Raw genomic sequence first — 19,454 nt, 5'->3', positions numbered from 1 at the left:
CAGTTGATGTTATCTTAGGACATGCTTTGGAACAAGCATTATCAGCAGCTCAAAAAATTCCATGTGAATATCTAACCATATCTTGCTATTGACTGCTTCTAGGCAACATTGTAATCATTGCATTCAGGAGGTAAAGTTGATGTATCATTAAGCAGGATATCGGATCTTGAGGCGTTTTTTTATTGTTAAAGAAAAATTGAGGGTGGAAGCAGTTGCAGCATTTTGTTGCCAGGGGGCAAGCAATTGGCATATGTGTTGCTACCAAAACATGCTTGATTGGCTGCCTTATTTTTTTGCTACAAGCAAAAAGGGCTACTGTAACTTGCATTTTTGCTGGCATATTACTATTCATACAATAATTAATGCATGAACTGTGGCCAAAAGCAGTGACCATTTGTTTGGTTCTTGCTGACTTGGGAAAGTCTATTAACAGGCAGATTTTATCTAGCCCGTCGCTGTTCAGGGATGTGTTCCAAAAGTAATTCTCACTGCAGTAGTATCTGAAAATTGATTCTGTTGCTTCAACTGCAACCATTTTACTTCCGAGTGCTTGATTTTGAGGATCGGCTCTCTCGGGAGTGCAGTAATGGCTACAGCGGCAAAATATTGACTGACACTGTAAGGCAAAGTGTGATCCCCGAGACAGGACGAGGTGTGCATAAGCTTGAACTGTTTATTGTTTGAGTGACTCGGTGAAATGAAGTTGTGGTGAGCAGCCCGCGAGGTTGCGCCGTCGCTGCGAGAGTGAGAGGGAGACAAGAAAAGGCGTGTAGTTTCGTACGGCCCAGTTGAAATTACGGCTCTTAACTTTTGGGAGGGAAGAACTTGTACTTGCTTGCATGCTGTGTCAGCGAGGGCTGGTGCTTCTACGGATACGACATGCAAAACGTCCCTGTGCTGCTGTGCATCGTTTGTGCACTCTTCAGAACTGGGAGTCGAAATTAATGTAGGACCTTCCACTATCCAGGTCCTTCCTCTCTCTTTTTGCCTGTTCCTTCACCCCTCTGTTACTGTGAACCCGGCACGGAGGCCCACTGATTATGGCATTGTGCTCTTCAACATGCGGCCGCAAGTTCATATCCTAGCCATGACGGTGATGTTTAAATCGGGGAAAAATGCAAAAGATGCTTCCATGCTCTCTGTGATGTCAAAGAACCCCATGTGGTCAAAATCAACCTAAGATGGTCAAAAAGGAGGTGTTGGAGAGCCACCACTTCTCTATCTCCATTTTTTTGCTACCTCCATCACACCTTCTTTGCACAGTTGAGGTGCCCATTGAAAGAGACGACTTCAGCGTCTTTCCTTCCTCATTATATAATCAGTTTTTTTCTCCTGTGCTGCATGCCCTGAGTGAGAGGGCTGCTGCACCTTTCCGAAAAAGAAACTGTAAGGCCCAGCCCTGTGGCCGCTCACATTGGTGCGCCTCGGTGGGCTGCAGGAACTGGCACGCCTTCAGCGGCTGGCACGTCTGGCACAGCAGCGGACCACCTCATCGTCGTGGCCATTCCGCTTGAGCGGCCCTGATGAGGAAGATCCGCGCCTGCAACACATTGGCCTTTTCCTGCTGCTCAACGGTGTTCAAGCGCAGCCACATCTGCAACGAGTCCTCCTGGAGCAGTTCGCCCAACCGGAGCTGGACAAGGACCCCATCGGGGCACCCATCCGACAGGTAGAGTGAGGGGGCCCCATTTTTCGCAAGGCCTGCCACTGGGGTGGAATCGCGCTTGGGTGCTTCATGCTCTGAACACTCGGAAAGGAAATATTGTCTACTTTGCACCCATAAATAGTTCGGAAAAGCTGAAATTGTAACATTTAATCATGTGGAGCACTTGACCTGTATTTGTAAATAGCTTTTTTTCTTTAGTATGCTTCAAGGTAGTAGAAGTAGAGTGATTTGGGTGAGTTGGTAGCAAGTGATCCATTGTACAGAACAGCGCGAGAAAACATGGGGACAGAAGAAAGGTTCACACGGGACGAGCGCCGACTTTAGACTCTAAACTATCTGTATTCGCCATGGTTTGCTATACTTATACGCATGAGCGACATAATCACAGAAAAGAAAAGAAAGGTTTATAAACATTCAAAGCAACCTTTTCTTTTTTCCTTTTCTGTGATTTCTTTCGCCATGCGTATAAGCACAGTGTACCATTGGAATAAAATTGAGAGTCAGCGCTTGTTCTGTGTCGTCCTTTCAATTGACCCCATGTTTTTTCGTGCTGTTCAGTGGGATTGCTTGGCAGTTCAGAGGCGTGCCCAATGCAATGAAGGAAGCGTAGATTCTTGGCAAGTCATACTACCAGGGTACTGTTTGTTTATTTTCTAACTCTGGAAAGCATTAGGCTATCATATTCAGCAAATCTCAGTCGAATTTTAGTCTGCCACTGTGGCTTAGGGGTTGGGGCGCTCAACTGCTAATCCCAAGCACCTGTGTACGGGGCAATGTCGGTGTACATTACACCTCGGTGGCTCAAGTTCCGAGCCCTCCACTACAGCGTCCCTTTTAAGGCAAAAGCCTTTAATGGCTCATACTGTTATTCGCAGAAGGTGTCACACTTTGCAGCCACCCCACATCATGTGATGCCACCCAAGATGACGGCCACCATAGGTCAAACAAAGTGGGCCACCCTGGGCTCACGCCCCATAAAAGAGGGACATATTAAGACGTAAGCCTTAATACGCTTTTGTTACCTGGGAGGTGGTAGCTGGCAGTATACATGGCCGAGCACTAACTGGACGTAGGGCTTCCTGACATTACGTTCGGCAGGCGCTCCCTAGGCTACGCAGGCACGTTCATACGGCTCGGTTAAAGCGGGGCTTTATATGTTGGCTTGTAGCTTACGCTATCACGTCATACAGATCCAGGGCCCGTATTCCAAGTTTGCGGCGTTACTGAAGTGTTGCTATCTTATGTGACCTCGAGTCATCTTATTGGTCAAAACGCCAGCATCGGTTATTGCCACTACGGAACCGGAGGAGGTGGCAACATCATGTTCTGCGGTTTCCACCAATCAGATGACTCGGGGTCACGTGAGATAAAGGCACTTTCGATAACAACGCAAACTCTGAATACAGGCCCACGCGTCCGTGCGGCATCTTTCATTTGGCACTTCCTGGAATGCCGCTTCAGACAGCCTACAGAAGCAGGCGCAGTAAAATCAGGAATCAGCGAAGTTTCAAACAAAGGCTTTTGCCTTATCGCACTTTAGTGGTGCAAAGTGTCACACAAATTTTTCGCGTTGCTGCTCCCTTTGATAGTATAGTAATGACTCGATGTCGCGAGCACCTGCATTTAACTAGGATGAGCACTTTTAACCATATCATTGTTAGCCAGAGTTGCTTTGGGATGTTAAATCCTATAAAGCGAAACCAAAGCTGAGTTGAATTCTGCCTGTGTTGGGAAGCGCAAAAGGCTGTTGTTTACCAGCAATTCACGGGACAGTTTTTGTGTATCTAGAAATGAACAGACAAACATGGTCTTTTGTTCAAGTGCCGCCTGGCATTGCCCCTCTTAAAATGAAGGGAGGCGAAACATGGGATGGTAGGTGCAGCAGTGTCGGAGCTTAAGAATGACAAAACAGTAAAAAGAAAAATACAAGATAGGTACCGTACTTGTCACTAAACAGAATAGTTTGTTTCATGCTGCGTTTGAAAGCGCACAGTCTGAGGGTTGGGCATTCGACACCACAGATGCTGTGGGCTATCTGGAACGAGTTTGAAATTCATTTCACCAAGACGACTGGAAATTTTGTTGGGCTCAAAATAGTGAGTGAAGGCACTGAAAGCTGCCTGGATCATTTTTTTTGTAATAAAAGACGACCTTTTAATGTCATCAGTGCTGCAAAAAGAAATGGTAGAGATGTTGGGCAAGCCATATCCCGTGCACCGTATGTGTCCCCTGTAGTAGGAAAACCAGCCCCCTCCTCGTCCTTGTGGATACACTTATTCACTGTGTGGGCTAAAGACAATGGTCTTTCACCTGAACTTTCCCCATCAAGGGTGGTCACATGAACTTCTTCATTAGTTAAAGCATCACGTCATATTGTTTTACAGAAATTGTGGCAAAGTTGATTCCATAAGCCTTAAAGATGTATTGAGCGAAAAAAAAAAGTTGTACAAAGTCTGCCACAAGTGAAGCAGCTTTGCCACCTGACACCTCAGACTACTCGGACGTCACTGCAGCAGCATGTAGTTGGTACTTCTAATGGTGTCTTCAACTAAAAGCACTGCTGTAGTTTCCTGTGCACTCATGCAGGGCCACATGTATGGCTGGAACGAGCACGACACACGTATGCGACACGATGCCACTGTGGAAACTGATTTTGAAGTGTTGGCGCTAGCAGATGCTCCTGGCAGACGACACTGTTGATGCAGCAGTGTTCCACTCTATGATGGCTGATAGCTAGCTTCGATGAAAAGAAAAAAGAGGTGAAGCATCTTAAGCAGGCACATTTGAAAGAAATGTTGAATATAATAGCAACTGCAACACTTGCTGCATTCACACAACCACAGCCCAATGACGCATGTCTAGCTGAAGCTCTACAGTGTATGCGTAAAAACTGTCAAGTAAAGCATAATGTCGTGGTGTGATGTCTTCCAAACCTGGGCAGCCATAGTCTAAACAATTCGTGAGCATGTGCCATCATCCCTTGTTTTGTTACAAATCATTTGTACGAACGTAGGGTGGCCTCTGAGAGCTTCAAGGTGCGGAGAAGAGGGGGCAGAAAGAACAGCAGTCTACAAGTGTTTTGTATATTTGGTTTAAGCATATAAGGACATCCCACTCGTGTTGTGTTTGACACCATTTCCTGAGCACTGTCATGATGCAGTGCTTAAGACACCGTGCCACTTGTTAGCAGCCCTGACCCACTCTTCATGCTTCCTCTCTCTTGACAACTATAGACACTTCCTGTGCTGCACCTCGTTTCTGTTCCCAAAACAGGTGTGGCTGTCATGATAAAAGCTTCTTAGCTTTGCAGAGAAGCTGCCTTCCAGAGTTTCTCAAAGGGTCCATTATTGCAGCCAGTAATGGCGACCCGCAGTTTTTATTTTAATGTGCTGCCTTGGTTAAATGTAGAGAGTCTGAAAGCGCTGCTTTCAGTCATGTGGTGGAAACTTTTGTAGCTTCTTCCACGGGGAGAGTAACTTCCGGAGAGGTGAAGATGAGAGTCTGTCTCACCTCCGGTAGGCCTGGAAGACTGCCAATGCGTAATGAGCCGCACATGAAGGCCCTGAAGCAAGCTGCTTGGGCTCTGTGATTTTGATGAAGGCTAATGAAATGCAGAATTAAGTGGACATCCTTTTTTAAAGCTTTATCACTTTAGTTGAGGAAAGAAATATAGGGCATACATCGGCAGTGTCAGTGTGACATCATGCATGGAGAACAGAAAAGTAGAAAGTGCATTTGAGAGGCAGACTGAGAAGTGAGATAGTTTTGCGCCTGTTCAGTTATGCGAAAATTCGTGTAGGTTTGCCTTCGTGTTGACGGTGCACTTGAGGTATCTGCCAAGGGGTGAGATAGTTACACCTTTTCAGTTTTTTTTTTTTTTCCACGAAACCAGTGTGGAGTTTAGGCACTTGTTGACACTTTTGCGCCTGTAATAGCAGCACAGCATGAAGCACTAGGGTATTTGAAGCCGCCACCGAGAAGCGAGATAGCTTTGCTACCTTTCAGTTTTGCCTAATGAAAATGCATATTGATGTGTGCTGCTTCAGCGCTGGGTCAGCATATAGGCATTAGTGTGTGTGTGTGTGTGTGTGTGTGTGGGGGGGGGGGGGGGGGGGGGGAAGGGGGTAACCTACAAAATTTGGCTTTTCATTTTGGTTCACCTTCAGTTCCCAGTGGCACGCTGACTACGGGCACTAAAAGCATTTCATGCTTGATATGCATTTGCCGGTGCTACCGTTCTTGTTGCTTGCATCCCCCAGACCAACCTTACCTGCCAAGAACAAAATTGAACCAAAGACAACTACAAGTGGAACAATGCCGAGTATGCACATTAGCATAGAGATGCCAAAACAAGCCTGCTCTTCCAGACCTCTCGGCTGCAATAGCCAGCCAGTTCATTCACTGAGTTGATATACTTAGCTCTGCTAATCGTTTTAATCCTTCATCTCTACCCAGGAGGCGCTGCGTTTGCTCTCGGAGCTATCCCCGATGGGGGCTGCTGGCGACGTAGAAGCAGAAGCCACGTACAGAGGCTGGCATGAGCTGTATGGCCGTTTCAGGCACCTGGCCAGTGCCTTCACCATGGGCCTAGAGCACCTCTGGTCGCAGCGGCTGCCTTCGGCCGTCCACCTACTAGGGACCGCTTGTGCACTCAATGAGGCACTGCTCGCAAGGCCTCCACCCGCAGACTCGCATGCCCGGTATCTGGGCTTCGATCCACGGCTGCTGACATACTGCCGTCGCTTGGCTCTGCTGGTATGGAAATGACAGCTGTTCTTCTTCTGTCCGGAGTAGTTTGTGTTGTAGGAAGCTTGACGGGCTCCTTACCTTGGCACTGCTACTTTATTTTTTCTTGGAGCTTATTTATATAACATACTGGAAAAAAGAGCCTTCCAGTGATAACCACGGGGATGCAGATCTCAGTAATTGAATGGCAGCAGTTTGTTCAGGTCTATAAATAGAGCACCAGGCTGTTACCAGTTGTGCTGTATAGTTTCGTTACTGTTGTATTTAAAGTAAATGCATTAAAGAAAAATTTTAATTCTCTCATTCCTATTTTGACCCGAGCAAGGGGAACACTGTGTAAGTAAAAAGAAGATATCCTCAATACTACTTTGTGAGCTACTCAAACAAGGAAACATAGGGAAAAGCTTGCTGTGGTAACAACCAACAGAAACCTGTGTAAGTTGACTCAGCTCTGTAGTATACTGAGCTGTACACAGGATAATAGTGCCATCTACAGTTTGTCTGTTTGCACGCTTATTTGGGAACAGTTTCCTTTTTGCATGCTCAGAAGCCACAACTCTGGAGGTATGTGTGCCCATAGCTTCCACAGAGAGTCGAGAGAGTCACGAATCAGAAGTTGAGACACCACGACGTAGTGTTTATACAGAGCATTTAATGTCTGTCCTGCGGAGCTTTTACAAACTTAATTATTGGCGGATGATGTGATGTCTAACGTTCATTACAATTGCTGCGTTGGGTGGAAGTTGCATTGTGCAGTGCTGTTGCACTGCACATGTTGCACCGTGCATGCGTACGTTGGCTTGTGTATAGACGCGCAAACACAAATGCGCGTGATAACTCGATTAATTGATGTTCTCAACCTGCAAATTCTCATCAGGACTGCCGTTGCGCACTAGGTTGCTCTGTGCGAAAGCCCGTTTTACTGAATTTCCTGCAACTCCCCAGACTCGTTTAAGTAGTCTATTTTGATAAAATGAAAAAAAAAAAAGAATTCGGCTTTGTGGTCATTTTTTGGCTCTATTATTTTGCACCAGCTGTACATATACTTGTTTGCACAGTGCTTTAACTCTGCAACTCCAGCTAAGCAGTCCAGTGTGTGCTGCATTTTGCAAAGAAACGCAAACAATGCGCACGAGAAGACGCATAACTGCAGAAAGCAGCGGCACAGCACGCCAATGCATTTGCTGGCAACCGACGTAGGAGGCTATCGCTCTGTTCTTCCATGCTTTGCACGGATCCACCAGGGGTTGGTGCAGCGCTGCAATTCGTGGAAAGGTCTGTTTGTCTATAGGCTACTTTGATGAGTCGACGACGGCTGCCGGGCACCTGCTGCATTTGTTGACAGACCAGGTCATGCCACCTAGCTAGCAGTTGTACCTCCCGTTCACTCTGTGTGTGACTTATGATGTAGACAATAATCGATTTCAGATCACTGCTGTCAATACTGTACTCTACAACCGTCTGCATTTGCTAAAACTTGTGAACGTGCAAACTCTCTCTGCACAATCGTTGACATCGCTCATATGAACCCTGGGACTCATGAGAAAGAGCATGTAACAACATTTTGGAGCTGAATATAAATATATTTTAAGCGTCTATTGTGTCCATGTACTTGGCTATGGGTGACCTTGTGTACAGAGGCAACCCGTAATGTGTTTTTTGTATCCTCAAAATTCATTGTTTCAATAAGGAATGCGCCAGTAGTCTGTGGTGGAATATATTTGCACTGAAGAAGGCCTATTGTTGCCCTAAAGCAGATTGAGGTGAGAGGTTGACCATATATGGCGGCAGCATTGGCAAGTGTCGTGTTAGCACCTCCTTTATAACAGTCAAGAACTAGGAAAGGATTGAGTGCCAGTTGAGGGATGATTATGGGGGACAGTATAGAGTAGGCTCTAACCGCGCACATATATAAACACGTCTCTATCAAATTCACTATCTCAGCATGTCGAAGAACTAAGGTACCTGAAGAACTGCACTCAAATTTCCCAGTACTAATTGTGTCGTAATTGTTAGCCAATTTTTCTGGGGCCCATGCATGTGGTGATGCTCACGGGCTGCTTTTAAAATGGGCTGGCCATGTGCTCACTGAAACAAAAAGGAAATAATACATTGCGTGGTGGCATATATTAATGTGGAGTGAAATATATCGGCATTTGCATGTAAATTGAAATGCATGGAGGCTTTGGTTTGATATAGTTATGTTGGACTCTTTCGATCATTGCTTGAATGTGCTGGATGAGAGAAGTGTTGGCTTGCAGGCACTGAACGACTACTGTGCGCGGCAGTTTGAGGAGGGTGGCCTGCGGGAGTCCCTGGCTGCTGTGGAAATGATGCGAGACACAGTGCTTCCACACCTGGCACCACTGCAAAGTCCCCTGGCTGGCATCAGGGACACTCGCGCTGTGGAGGAAATCCGCAGCAGGTGGTGTGCAATGCTGGGACTGGCAATGACAGGTAAAGGTCCTGCTGCGCTTTTGCAACCCCTGCTGGTTGGTGAGAACTGTGGCGGCATATGCAAACATATAGAGTCAGGAGTCTGTTTTGGGATATGATCGCTTTATCTATCACTAGTCCGCACCTGTTGGCGGGAACGAAACAGATGGGCAGATGGGCACACTTATTGGCAATATCACTTGAGTGCTGTGCTGTCCCAGAGTGTCTCTCAGTATATCAAGACAGTGTGTTGACACAGCCAGACGGTCACCTTTCCTCAAAACTTCACTCTGTTGTCGTCAAAAGGTAGCACTCGTATAGTAGTTCCTCACGCTTAGGACTGTGGAACTTTGCAAGAACCAGATAATGTTGCAAACGCAGCACTCTGAGAAGCCTTCATCAGGCTTCGTAGTGTGTTGATCCAAGTCTGAATCACTAAAACAGAATGTAAGCACATAATGAAATTATAGTGAGACACTGACGTAGGACTTTCTTTTTTTTTTTTGTTTGCGTAATCAGTTTGTGTTTAATAGGTTAAGAGCTCCTCAAGCAAACAATGTTCACTTTGAATGCCGTTGCAGTGTTTCCTGCCAAAGCAGCCTGAAGGCAAGCAGCAACAATTTTGCCTTTTTTAATAGCCTTTGCTGTTAAGTGGAGGAGATTTGCAGCGAAACACAAAGCAGCCATATACTATGCCATGTCAGTTCACGAGAACCCCAGGTGGTTGAAATTATCCAGAGCCTGCCACTACAGCATCTTTCATAGCCCGAGTTACATTGAGATGTGAGACAGCTTAAAACCAAACCAATCTACTGTTGCAGTTTTTTTTTTTTTTTTTTTTTGTAGCGAAAGCTACACTACTGTAGGTTTTCAAGCCGTCAGCGTGGCACGTGGAAGACGAAGTAAAGAAAAACAAGGAGTAAAAGAAGGAGAACAGGAAGAGAAATAAGTAAAACAAGAAAAAGAGGAAGAAGGAAAAAAAATGAAGAAGAAAAAGAAGACGAAGAGAAAAAAGTAGAAAAAGAAAGAGAAGTAAAAGAAAAAAAAGAAGAAAAAGAAGGCAAATAACTCTGTAGTTGATAGAGGTGAATGACAACAGCGAGTTGCTAGGACAGAAGGTTCGTTCCAACGTTGTGGCAGCGGCACATAAATCCAGGTGCCCACAGAAAAATTTGCTGCAACACCCACAGCTTTTGCTCTATCACTAGGTTCGAGCCATGCTTGAACTCCCACAATTTTTTTACGGCAGTTGCCATGATGGCATTCTTATTTTGCAGGCGAACTCTGACATGAAAATTCCTCGGGTTGAGTTCATTGCATGACTTCAGCAGGTTCATTGCAGGCACATGATTCGCCCCGGGAACCATTACCATGTCCAGTTGACATGTGACCACTGTGACCACACAAGTCTGTCTTGAGTGGAGCAGGATAGATGATGGTTGCGCGTTTATAGTATTCAACGTCCCAAAGCAACTCGGGCTATGAGAGATGCCACAGTGAAGGGCGCCGCGAATTTCGACCACCTGGGGTTCTTTAGGATGCACTGACATTGCACAGCACACAGGTACCTTGCTTTTTGCCTCCATCGAAAAGCAGCTGCCGCGTCCGGGATTTGATCCTGCATCTTTGAGTTCAGCAGTCGCGCGCCCTAACCACTGTACCACTACGGCGGGGTCAGGATAGATGAGTAATGTCTTCTCTTTTTTTAAGCCTCTACAAATGGAACGTATGATGATGAATCCCATTTGAAAAGTTGTGCTGACACACTGAACACTCCAGCTTTAATAAATTTCTTTTTCATGCCTGTATGCTGGAATTCAGGTTTCATGCAGTATATTTACGCATTTGTTTACTCACACACACGCACACACATACTGTGAGAGAAGGCCAGGTCGAGACGGTAAGGTCGTGACGGCAAGGCAAGGTTTGCGGTGCCGCGGGACGATGACGATGGTTTGTACAAATGAAAGAAAAAGATCATGGTATGTGTAAATGAAAGATCTATAAAGTGCTCACAACACACTATAAAAAACAAAAAAACTGGATAGATGAGTAATGCCTTTTTTGTGAAGTGAGTAAATCAATGCATAAATATAATTATGCTCCATGAAACCTGAATCTCGTCATATTGACGTGAAAAAAAAAAAAAGTTATAGCTGAAGAGTTTTATGTCTCACTATGACTTTTTGAATTGAATTCATCATAAGTTCCATTTGCAGAGGCTTGAAGGCATGGCATGCTTTAGTTTTCAATTTATTTTTTCTTCTGTTTGTGTGCATGTCGGAAACTGTATACCAGCAGCACTGCCTTCATGGAGGCGTCTAATTGGCAGTCTCTCTTTTTTTTTTTCTTCCAACTGCAGATGAAAAGCAGGAGCAGCTGGAGGATATGCTGAGCAAACTGCTTGACCCCGGTGCTGACATACCCAGGCTGGCTCCCTTGAGCATCCCTCGAATGACTAACCTCTCGGCTGCCTTCGAGCAGGCTATGCGACGGCTCACATCGTCCAAGCACTTGGAGGCTGCCCTGTCTGAAGAGGCTACTGCCTCCTAGCCCCTCCCACTAGACTTTTATCTCGCCAGCCTGGTTCTTTGACGTTTCTTCTTTTTCCTTTTGCCGCACAAGTCGTGCTTTTCGTTTTCCATCTTTGCGTTTGTCTTGTACCTTCATTTTGTGCCCTCGTGTTTGTTAACAGCACGTGAGCGTGCGCTTCCTTTACCACCACAGCACCCTGTGCCTCATCATTCTTTTTTGTAGATTTGTTTTAGGACATATTTTTTTTTTCTTTAGCTTTCTTGCAATAATTGCCAAGTGCAAAACCTCTGCTGACTGCTGATCATATTATAGTCAGATGGTCGAGCTACTGTCTGGCACACATTATGTTAGTGTGCACATGCACAAGTTGCAATTTTATGCCACATATGTGTTATTTGGGGCTCCGATTCAGTTTAATTTAGTTTTGGTGATAGTATAGTAAGTTTTATTTGTAGGCACTAAAATAAAATCAATTTCACGCTATGGTATGAAGACACATGGAAATTTGCAATTTATGACAAAAATTAGCTTTCTTAATATTTTGCGTATTTGCCCTAAGTAAGAAATAGGCTTTTTATCTTTGACACCATTGAGGAGATAGAAGCCTGATTTTAAAAATTCTGCCTCGCGTACTTGTCACATAACCACTGTACTTCTCATTGTCTCTTAATTCAATTCATAACTTGCGGCGTTTGGCAAGGCGTGTGCATTGTAAACATGTTTTATAATTAAAAGTATTCTGTAAACATTCTTTTCAGAAGCTTTTACTTGTGGGTGCTTCTAACAAAGATGAGAGTATATGCTTTGTTGCATGTCGGTCATTTGCAATACATGACTCTAAATAGAGTGGCTGCTCGTACTCTTAATATCAGTAGCACCCTGCTTGTTTGGTACTATAGCTGTTAAAATTGTTATACGGCTATGTGACTACCAAGAACGGGAATAATACCGGTGAGGGAACAAACCTGGTCAGCAGAGAGCCGGTCCCAAAATGTCACTTGCTGCAATGTTTGCTGCCTCTTTATGGCTCTCTCCCTTTTTACCACTACCTCTCCTCTCCCCCTTTGAGTTGGCTTCAGATAACATCTCTAGTCGTATTTCTCGCCCTGAATCTCCAATGTCGCAAGTTTCTGCCTTAACCCCTTCGGCCACTTTTTATTACGATACGGGTGCGTAACTTGCTTTATTTTGTCAGAGGAAGCCAAGCAAGGGTTGATGGGGAGCCTCGGTCCACAAGCCGACATTTCGACAAGTGGACTTGTCTTCATCTGGGTTTCAATAATTTCAAGTTGGTTTCATTTTCTGCTGGGATTTAATATGCGGTGAGTGGTCAGAACTTACATTTTGAACCCCTTACAATATACCAAAATATCTTGAGTGAGGCATGCAAAATGAATGCAGGAAACTGCTTTTTAGTATGCAAGCCTCTGCATTTTACATGAGGGTGAGTCCTGCTTCATAACGTATGTATTTGTTGTGCATGCATTAGTGCCTTACAGAGCCTAAATTCAGCTGTTTTATCTGCATAATGACATCTTTTGACAGAAATGACTTCGAAGAAGTTTTAATTGACAGCCTGAAAGAAGTGTAGAGACATGATATGTCCATTTGAAGACCCTGCAGGAATCGCATAATTAATCGGCTAGGAGTGAGAGGTTTTATTTGTTTGCATTCGAGTCGTGTTTCATGGAAAATCATTTTAAAAAAATAGACTTTCCTTCTATTGGATAATTATCATTTCATGGCTGAAGGGGTTAAACTTATGCTGACTAACTTTGAGTAAGGAGCACAAAAGCCGTTTCTGCTTTTTCTGCTTTTGTTTTTATTGCTGCATTCTAGCACATTCAGTGTACAGTTCTGCAATGAAAAAGTGGTGAAGACAAATTTTTTTTTATAGTGTCATAGAGCCCTGTTGTGATAGGTTCTCGAGCACATTTAAGGATGCTGGATGCCAGTTTACATGTCTGGATTTGGCCAGATAAAGCCAAGAAGAAATGAAGACATGCACTGCACCGTGGCACATACGTAGGGCACTGCACAAGAGATGTTTGTGTGTGTGTGCGTGTGTACGTGTGTGGTGCATATGCGTGTGTGTTTGTGCGGGCATCATGCTTTTTGGTTTGTTGATGCAACATTGGTTTTACTATGACCGTTTTTGTGTGTCACAAATGGGTAAACAGTGCACACTGGAATGGTATGGAGGTTTTTGAAGCTCCTCATTGGCACAGGCGTAAGAAAATGGCTGGGTAACACCTCATCTGTGTGCATGTGGTGCTGCCTAGTCATTTGATGATGCTTGCTGCTATGAGGAGTCGCACTTGGGAAGACACTTTTTGCGGTGCCATCTTATGTATGGTTCACAGACTTTCTGAGGTGTTCTTTGATTCAAGAATGATATAGCTACAACCTGATATATTTTGAAGTGCTTGCACATGCTCAAGAACATCAAATGCCTTGTGGGGAAAAAGTGAGCACCTTGAAAGAAATGAAAACAAATGCTTGCAATGGTTGCTCCGTCAGCCACCAGATGCCACTGGCCGTTGGTCATTGACACTGTTGACGCTGCAAAGTAGCATCACATTTACGCTGCTGTAAATTATTGTGCTGTGCAGCTACGAGTACAAGAGCACACAGGGTTATATAACAAGAACAGCAGCAGCAGAAGCTGCACCTTTCTGATGGTGCTTCTGTGCAGTGATGGTGTAACATACACAAGCTGTTGTTCTCCATGATGACGTAGTTAGCGTTTGTCAGTAGAGTTATGACTTCAGCGTCTGTCTTTTTGTTTAGCCCTGTAAGCAGTGGGCAGCAACCTTTTAATTGGGCATCACATACTTAGCACTTTAATGAATAAATTAGTTATTCGGAATTTCATTTCATACTTTTTGGTCTCATGTTTGAAGTGCTTCGTAGTTGATGGGTAGGACAGGCACGTTGAGAGTTGGCATGCTTGTTGTCTGTAGTTTGTGCTGCTGTGCTGTTTGGAGGCCAAGCTACCAGATGTGGTTTGGGTCAGTGAGAAGGGTTCTGTAACAGTCTTGGCAGAGAAGTATTGAAAGTATTTTTATAATTTACCTCTTTATGCTTTCATCATAAAGCACAGGAGAGGCTTATTTTGCGCACGCGTGCACATGAAAATGTTTGCCAGATAACACAGTGACTACATACGAGTATTTGCTCGCATTAAACCATCTAAGGGTTCAGGTTTGGGGCTTGGGTCATCTACTGTGACTGCTGCTATGGACGACAGTGGATGCCAGCTATATAAGGCTATTTTACTTCCTTCGCTTAGATATTGGAAAAATAAAAATCGTGTGTGCCTGCATTTTTCTTCATGGTTCTGCAGTCTGACATGCTAACATTTTGTGTGCGAATGGGCGTGTTGTGTCGAACACAGTATCTTGAGCATCTAGGGGCCTGTTGGTCGAATACCAGAATGCAAGGAATAGCTTTGCAGGCTCACTACAGTGTAGTCCATACACAGCTTACAAAGTGTGACAATCTGCTGTGCTGCTGCAGTGTTAGTCAGGGGGGGGTGTCTGTGAGCCCCTGGAAAGATTTCCTGAGGTAATTTTTTTCTTTCTCTCTCTCTCTCTCTCTTCTAAGCACCCTGTTTTGGGCTTCCTGGTCCCCAAACAAACAAACAAATCCCTACATGCCGTAAAGGATCACCTTGCACATCTCATTGTTTTTGCTGCAAAATATGAAGGTGGTTTGAGAAGTCTGGTATAAAAGAGGAACTAAACATTATTTTTGGAAGAAATTAATGTTATTTTTCGTGAAAGTCCCGATTGAATTCTGTGCTCTGGATCTACTGAGTTTATTTCTTTATCTTTCAGGGAAGTAGGCATAGCTGAAAGCAAGGGAATTTTCGTTGACAAGTGAGGCATCTTCATGATAGGAGGATTTTCTCCCATGGAGCCAGATTTTCTTGTTTGTGAATGAAGAAATCTGACAAAGCTTGATCCAGAGACGAACACATGTAAAATCTAATTTTTTAGACATTTGCAACAGTTTATTTTTCGGACTGCACATTATCTTTCGAAGGAACTTTTTTGTGTGTGCACCAGTCTTTTATTTTCTCTCTCTTTTTTACTGTTAGTCTTTTTTTCTTATGCTGGTTTACTATTTACATTTCTATTTCATATACTATATTCTTCTGCAAGCAACTGTCAAGGAGGATTCCTTGCCTGTCTGACTTGAAGCACATTGGTTATTGTCTTTGTAACTGGTAAAATGAGTTCTGCTTTTTATAGAGTGCATTCACCAACTTTGACAGCTGCTTCAGCTGAGGGGAGGGCGTAGTTGTGAATTGTGTTTCTACGCAGTTATGAATAGATGCACAAAGTTCCAATTATTATCATTAATCTTTGTCAAACACTCTGCAGAAATATCCTGCGTGCACATTTGGTTGGGAATGAATAATGACAGCACCGATTGCATGCACACCTTTTTAACCTGAAGTTCTCGGCACTATATTTTGTAGCCTTGCAATTGAGGTTGTGCAATGTGTTTCATTCGTTTCGTGATCCTCTGACCAAGCAAAGGTTCATCTTGATTGCATGTCCTCTGCATTTAAATTCATTCATTCAAAAGTAAACAGTCTTCAGTGCATGTGCATGGTTTACATGAATGTAACGGGGCTGCAATTTGTGCAGTCATCCACTTTGTTGAATAGAAATGTTCTCTCACTACACATAGCTTGTAGTCTTTCATTTTTGTGGCAAGTGTTGACATGCTTGCTTCGAACGTTTGTAGGACATGAACAACACAGTGCTGCTTTTGATATTTATGGCACCAGGTCTTAGATATTTACCTGACTTGTCAAACCACCTTCACAAATCATAATGTGACCTCTTATTTTTGCATTTGGGGTTTGTGTGTGATTTCTATTTAATGTGTTATGCTTAGTCCATGCCCCTAAGTGCTTCTAGTTGTAGGCTTGTGAGATATAGAAAACCCATGCAGGGAATGGAGTTTTATGTGCAGTGTCTCGCTTTCCCTATGTGGGCATTGTTGCAATTATTTCATGGAGGTTTAAATTGTGCAACCTGCATTTTGCTGCTGTTACTCTCAAGCAATGTCATTACGGTGCCTATACCAAAATATTTGCTTTTCTAGCAAAATGTAAATTTTTGTATAAATGTAAATAAAACCATTGTTTGCGTTGCCGTGTTGTTTTCTTTGCAGTGGATAAGAGTGCCACCACTAGGTGACCATGTGGAGTGGCTATACGAACTAATACTGTTGTTCACCATAAGTACAGTCTTGGTCGCTTTTAAGTAGACCATTTGAGCAAAACATTGCCATCCAAACAAGCCGACACTTCAATGCTACTGGTTGATTCGAGGCCTATTTGAAGTGAAATCAACCTACGTAGATATACGGGCCAGGTGAGTAGGAGCATGTTACCCAAGAATTGTATGCTGCTGTTTCATTTCATATTTTTTGTATGGGTTCACACTGCTTGACCGCAACAGTGTTTGTGTAGACAGCACTTAAACCCTCAGTTTTGAGCATTGTGCTGCACGCCAGTTAGCTTTTCCAGCACAGACCATGACAGCGTTTGCTTCGAGGTGTAAAGTACGAATTCAGATTTTGCTGCAGGCGTTAAAGAATACACATTTCTAGTGCAGGAGTTTGAGCAGTTGACCAGGTTGGCATAATATGTTTTAAATGTGTCCAATTCGCATGGCTGTGCTTCAGCGTTGTTGCACAAAGCTGCAGTGAACAGGCGAGAGCACAGATGTTAACAATTTACCCCGCCGGGGTGGCGCAGTGGTATGCGACATTCCTTGTGTCTAAAACGACACCCAGTACTAGGCATATTGCAGATAAAGCTTAATGTACAGGCTGCAGCATGCAGTTTTAAATGCCCCCGAATATTGCTTCTGCTCATGAGTGTTCGAATGATGTTTTTAGCCAATGCGTTGAATCAGCCCATATTTTAACGCACTGAGTTTAACACAAAATAATTATAAATAGAAATGTTTAAAATGGTCAACTCCAGCACGGTAGCCATTTTTCCATTGAAATTCAAGGCTGTCTCGATATTCTTCCCACACCAGCCCTGCCCTAATAGTCCCAATACAAATTAAAGATTGCATCTTATGACACCTGAGCTTGGAATCATTTAAGAACTGGAAACAAAGCATTTTTGGAAAACAAGGCCTAGAATAAACAATGTCCCAATAAGCTCCTAAAATACCCCAAACATGTCCCACGGCAGTATTGTATGGAACGTCCTGCAGAAGTCACTTCTCTCATTTGGGATGTCTTGGGGATTTTTGTGGGACTTCTCCAGACTTCCCTAGGACATCCCAATCTCCCATAATCGGAATCCCTGGGATGTCTGTGTGTTGTCTTCATGGGTTCCTTAGAACCTGTTACGATTTTCGTATTGCATTGATCTTTGTGCAAATCGCGTGAAAAGGAGGCACTGTATGGAGCCGTCTACTGATTAAAGTAAGGTGATTTTCACGCTACAAATGCATCGTCAATGCTATTTCTTGTAAACTCATTGTGTGAAAAAAGAAATGCTTGCAGAGCTGCATGCAATCGAATGTTTTCAGTTGCAAAGGAGCTAAAATACTGCAATCCCAAACACACATACGTCCCAGGGACATTCCAGGGATTCCGATTATGGGAGATTCGGAAGTCCGGAAAGTCCCACAAAAATCCCGAAAACATCCCAAATTAAAAAAGACTTCCTCAGGACGTCCCAAACAATACGGAGGTGGGACATGTTTGGGGTACTTTAGGAGCTTATTGGGACATTGTCTAGATTTTCCTCTGCTTGTTATTCTAGGCCCTGTCTTGCAGAGGCCTCGTAAGAAGCATGCAATTATACAAATCTCAGCTCATGTTGGTGTAATGAGCAGACTCAAGTTGCAATCTTTATTTTGTATTGTTACAGTTAGGGCAGGAATGATTTGGGAAGAATTGGAGGCAGAGTTGAATTTTAACGGGAAAGACCACTATGCTGGAGGGGACCATTCACAAATTTCGTATTATTTTGTGTTGAACTAACGATTCAAAACATCTACAATAATATTTGGCTAAAAAACATTTCACTTACTCGATGAACACCCACGTGCAAAGCAATATTCGGGGGCGTTAAACACTGCATGCTCCAACCTGTACTATACACGTTTTCTGCATTTGCCTATGTACTGGGTGTCGCATTCTATGCACAATAAACACAGCGAAAACTTTGCGGTCCTTGAGAAATTACACTCACAGGACTTACGCGCATACTCACATTTTGCAAATAACAGAGGAGTCACAATTTTGAGATTACCACACGTCTCAAGCACTTCTATATATATATTATATATATATACTCCACAACAAGGGTGTCTTGATATGTGCAAGCAATACACTGCATATGTGCAAAGCTATATAAAACAATCCCTTGGATAGTTATATATTTTGTTGGCAGTACAGTTAACCAAGGTCCCATGCCACATTCTCTTAATTGAGTCACTTTATTTCTTTGTCGACAATAAAAATAAAGCCATTAGAGCTGGTTTGTGTTCTTCGGGGAAGTTGGGCGCCACGAAATTGTACCCCGTGATAGTCGGGCACCACGTCTAACTGTTGCAATCGGCATATATATATATATAATGCCCTTTTTGCAAACACGATTCGTATTGAACGTTACCTCTCATATCATGGTAGGCTGCATGTAATGCAGCATATTTCGTCACCGCCTTTTATACATTTTACAAAGAAACCAATTCCCATGCATCAGCTAATGTAGTTATGAGCTTACATTCGCTGTTCATATGCTCTGAAAAACCACAATGTAGAATCAGTGACAGCCACCCAACATAGACTCTTGGAAAAGTGCAACTGAAATTTAGTTAACTGTTGAGTATCGTAGCAGGGACGGCGCCAATTTCTAGTTATAGTGATGATGCCTTTTGTTTTTGACATTTCAAGCGAATTTTTGTGGTTCTTGTTCACTCACTTTCGTGTGACAGGGTGCATGATTCCTTACAACTGCCCTGGAATGTATTAGCATGGTCTTATAAAAGGACAAGTAAATGGAACGTCCCACGGAGATCCT

General features: G+C 43.7%; 1 protein-coding gene across 4 annotated transcripts in view; it reads left to right on the top strand.

Annotated features, from left to right (window-relative positions):
- LOC146186585 (ubiquitin carboxyl-terminal hydrolase 25-like) overlaps positions 1-16,552 on the top strand; it is a 74,081-nt gene extending 57,529 nt beyond the window's left edge. For all 4 annotated transcript variants that reach the window (XM_084607307.1, XM_084607305.1, XM_084607306.1 and 1 more), the window contains 4 exons: positions 1,439-1,669; positions 6,122-6,421; positions 8,674-8,869; positions 11,211-16,552. In XM_084607307.1, coding sequence (XP_084463433.1) covers positions 1,439-1,669; positions 6,122-6,421; positions 8,674-8,869; positions 11,211-11,401 — 918 coding nt within the window. In that variant the 3' untranslated portion in view covers positions 11,402-16,552. The remainder of the gene's footprint in view (positions 1-1,438; positions 1,670-6,121; positions 6,422-8,673; positions 8,870-11,210) is intronic.
- The last annotated feature ends 2,902 nt before the right edge of the window (positions 16,553-19,454 follow it).

Source organism: Amblyomma maculatum, chromosome 6 (genome assembly GCF_055883805.1).
Source record: "Amblyomma maculatum isolate TAMU_Amacu chromosome 6, ASM5588380v1, whole genome shotgun sequence".
Classification (NCBI taxonomy): domain Eukaryota; kingdom Metazoa; phylum Arthropoda; class Arachnida; order Ixodida; family Ixodidae; genus Amblyomma; species Amblyomma maculatum.
The sequence above is the reverse complement of the archived record's forward strand: the minus strand, read 5'-3'. Positions and strand labels throughout refer to the sequence as shown.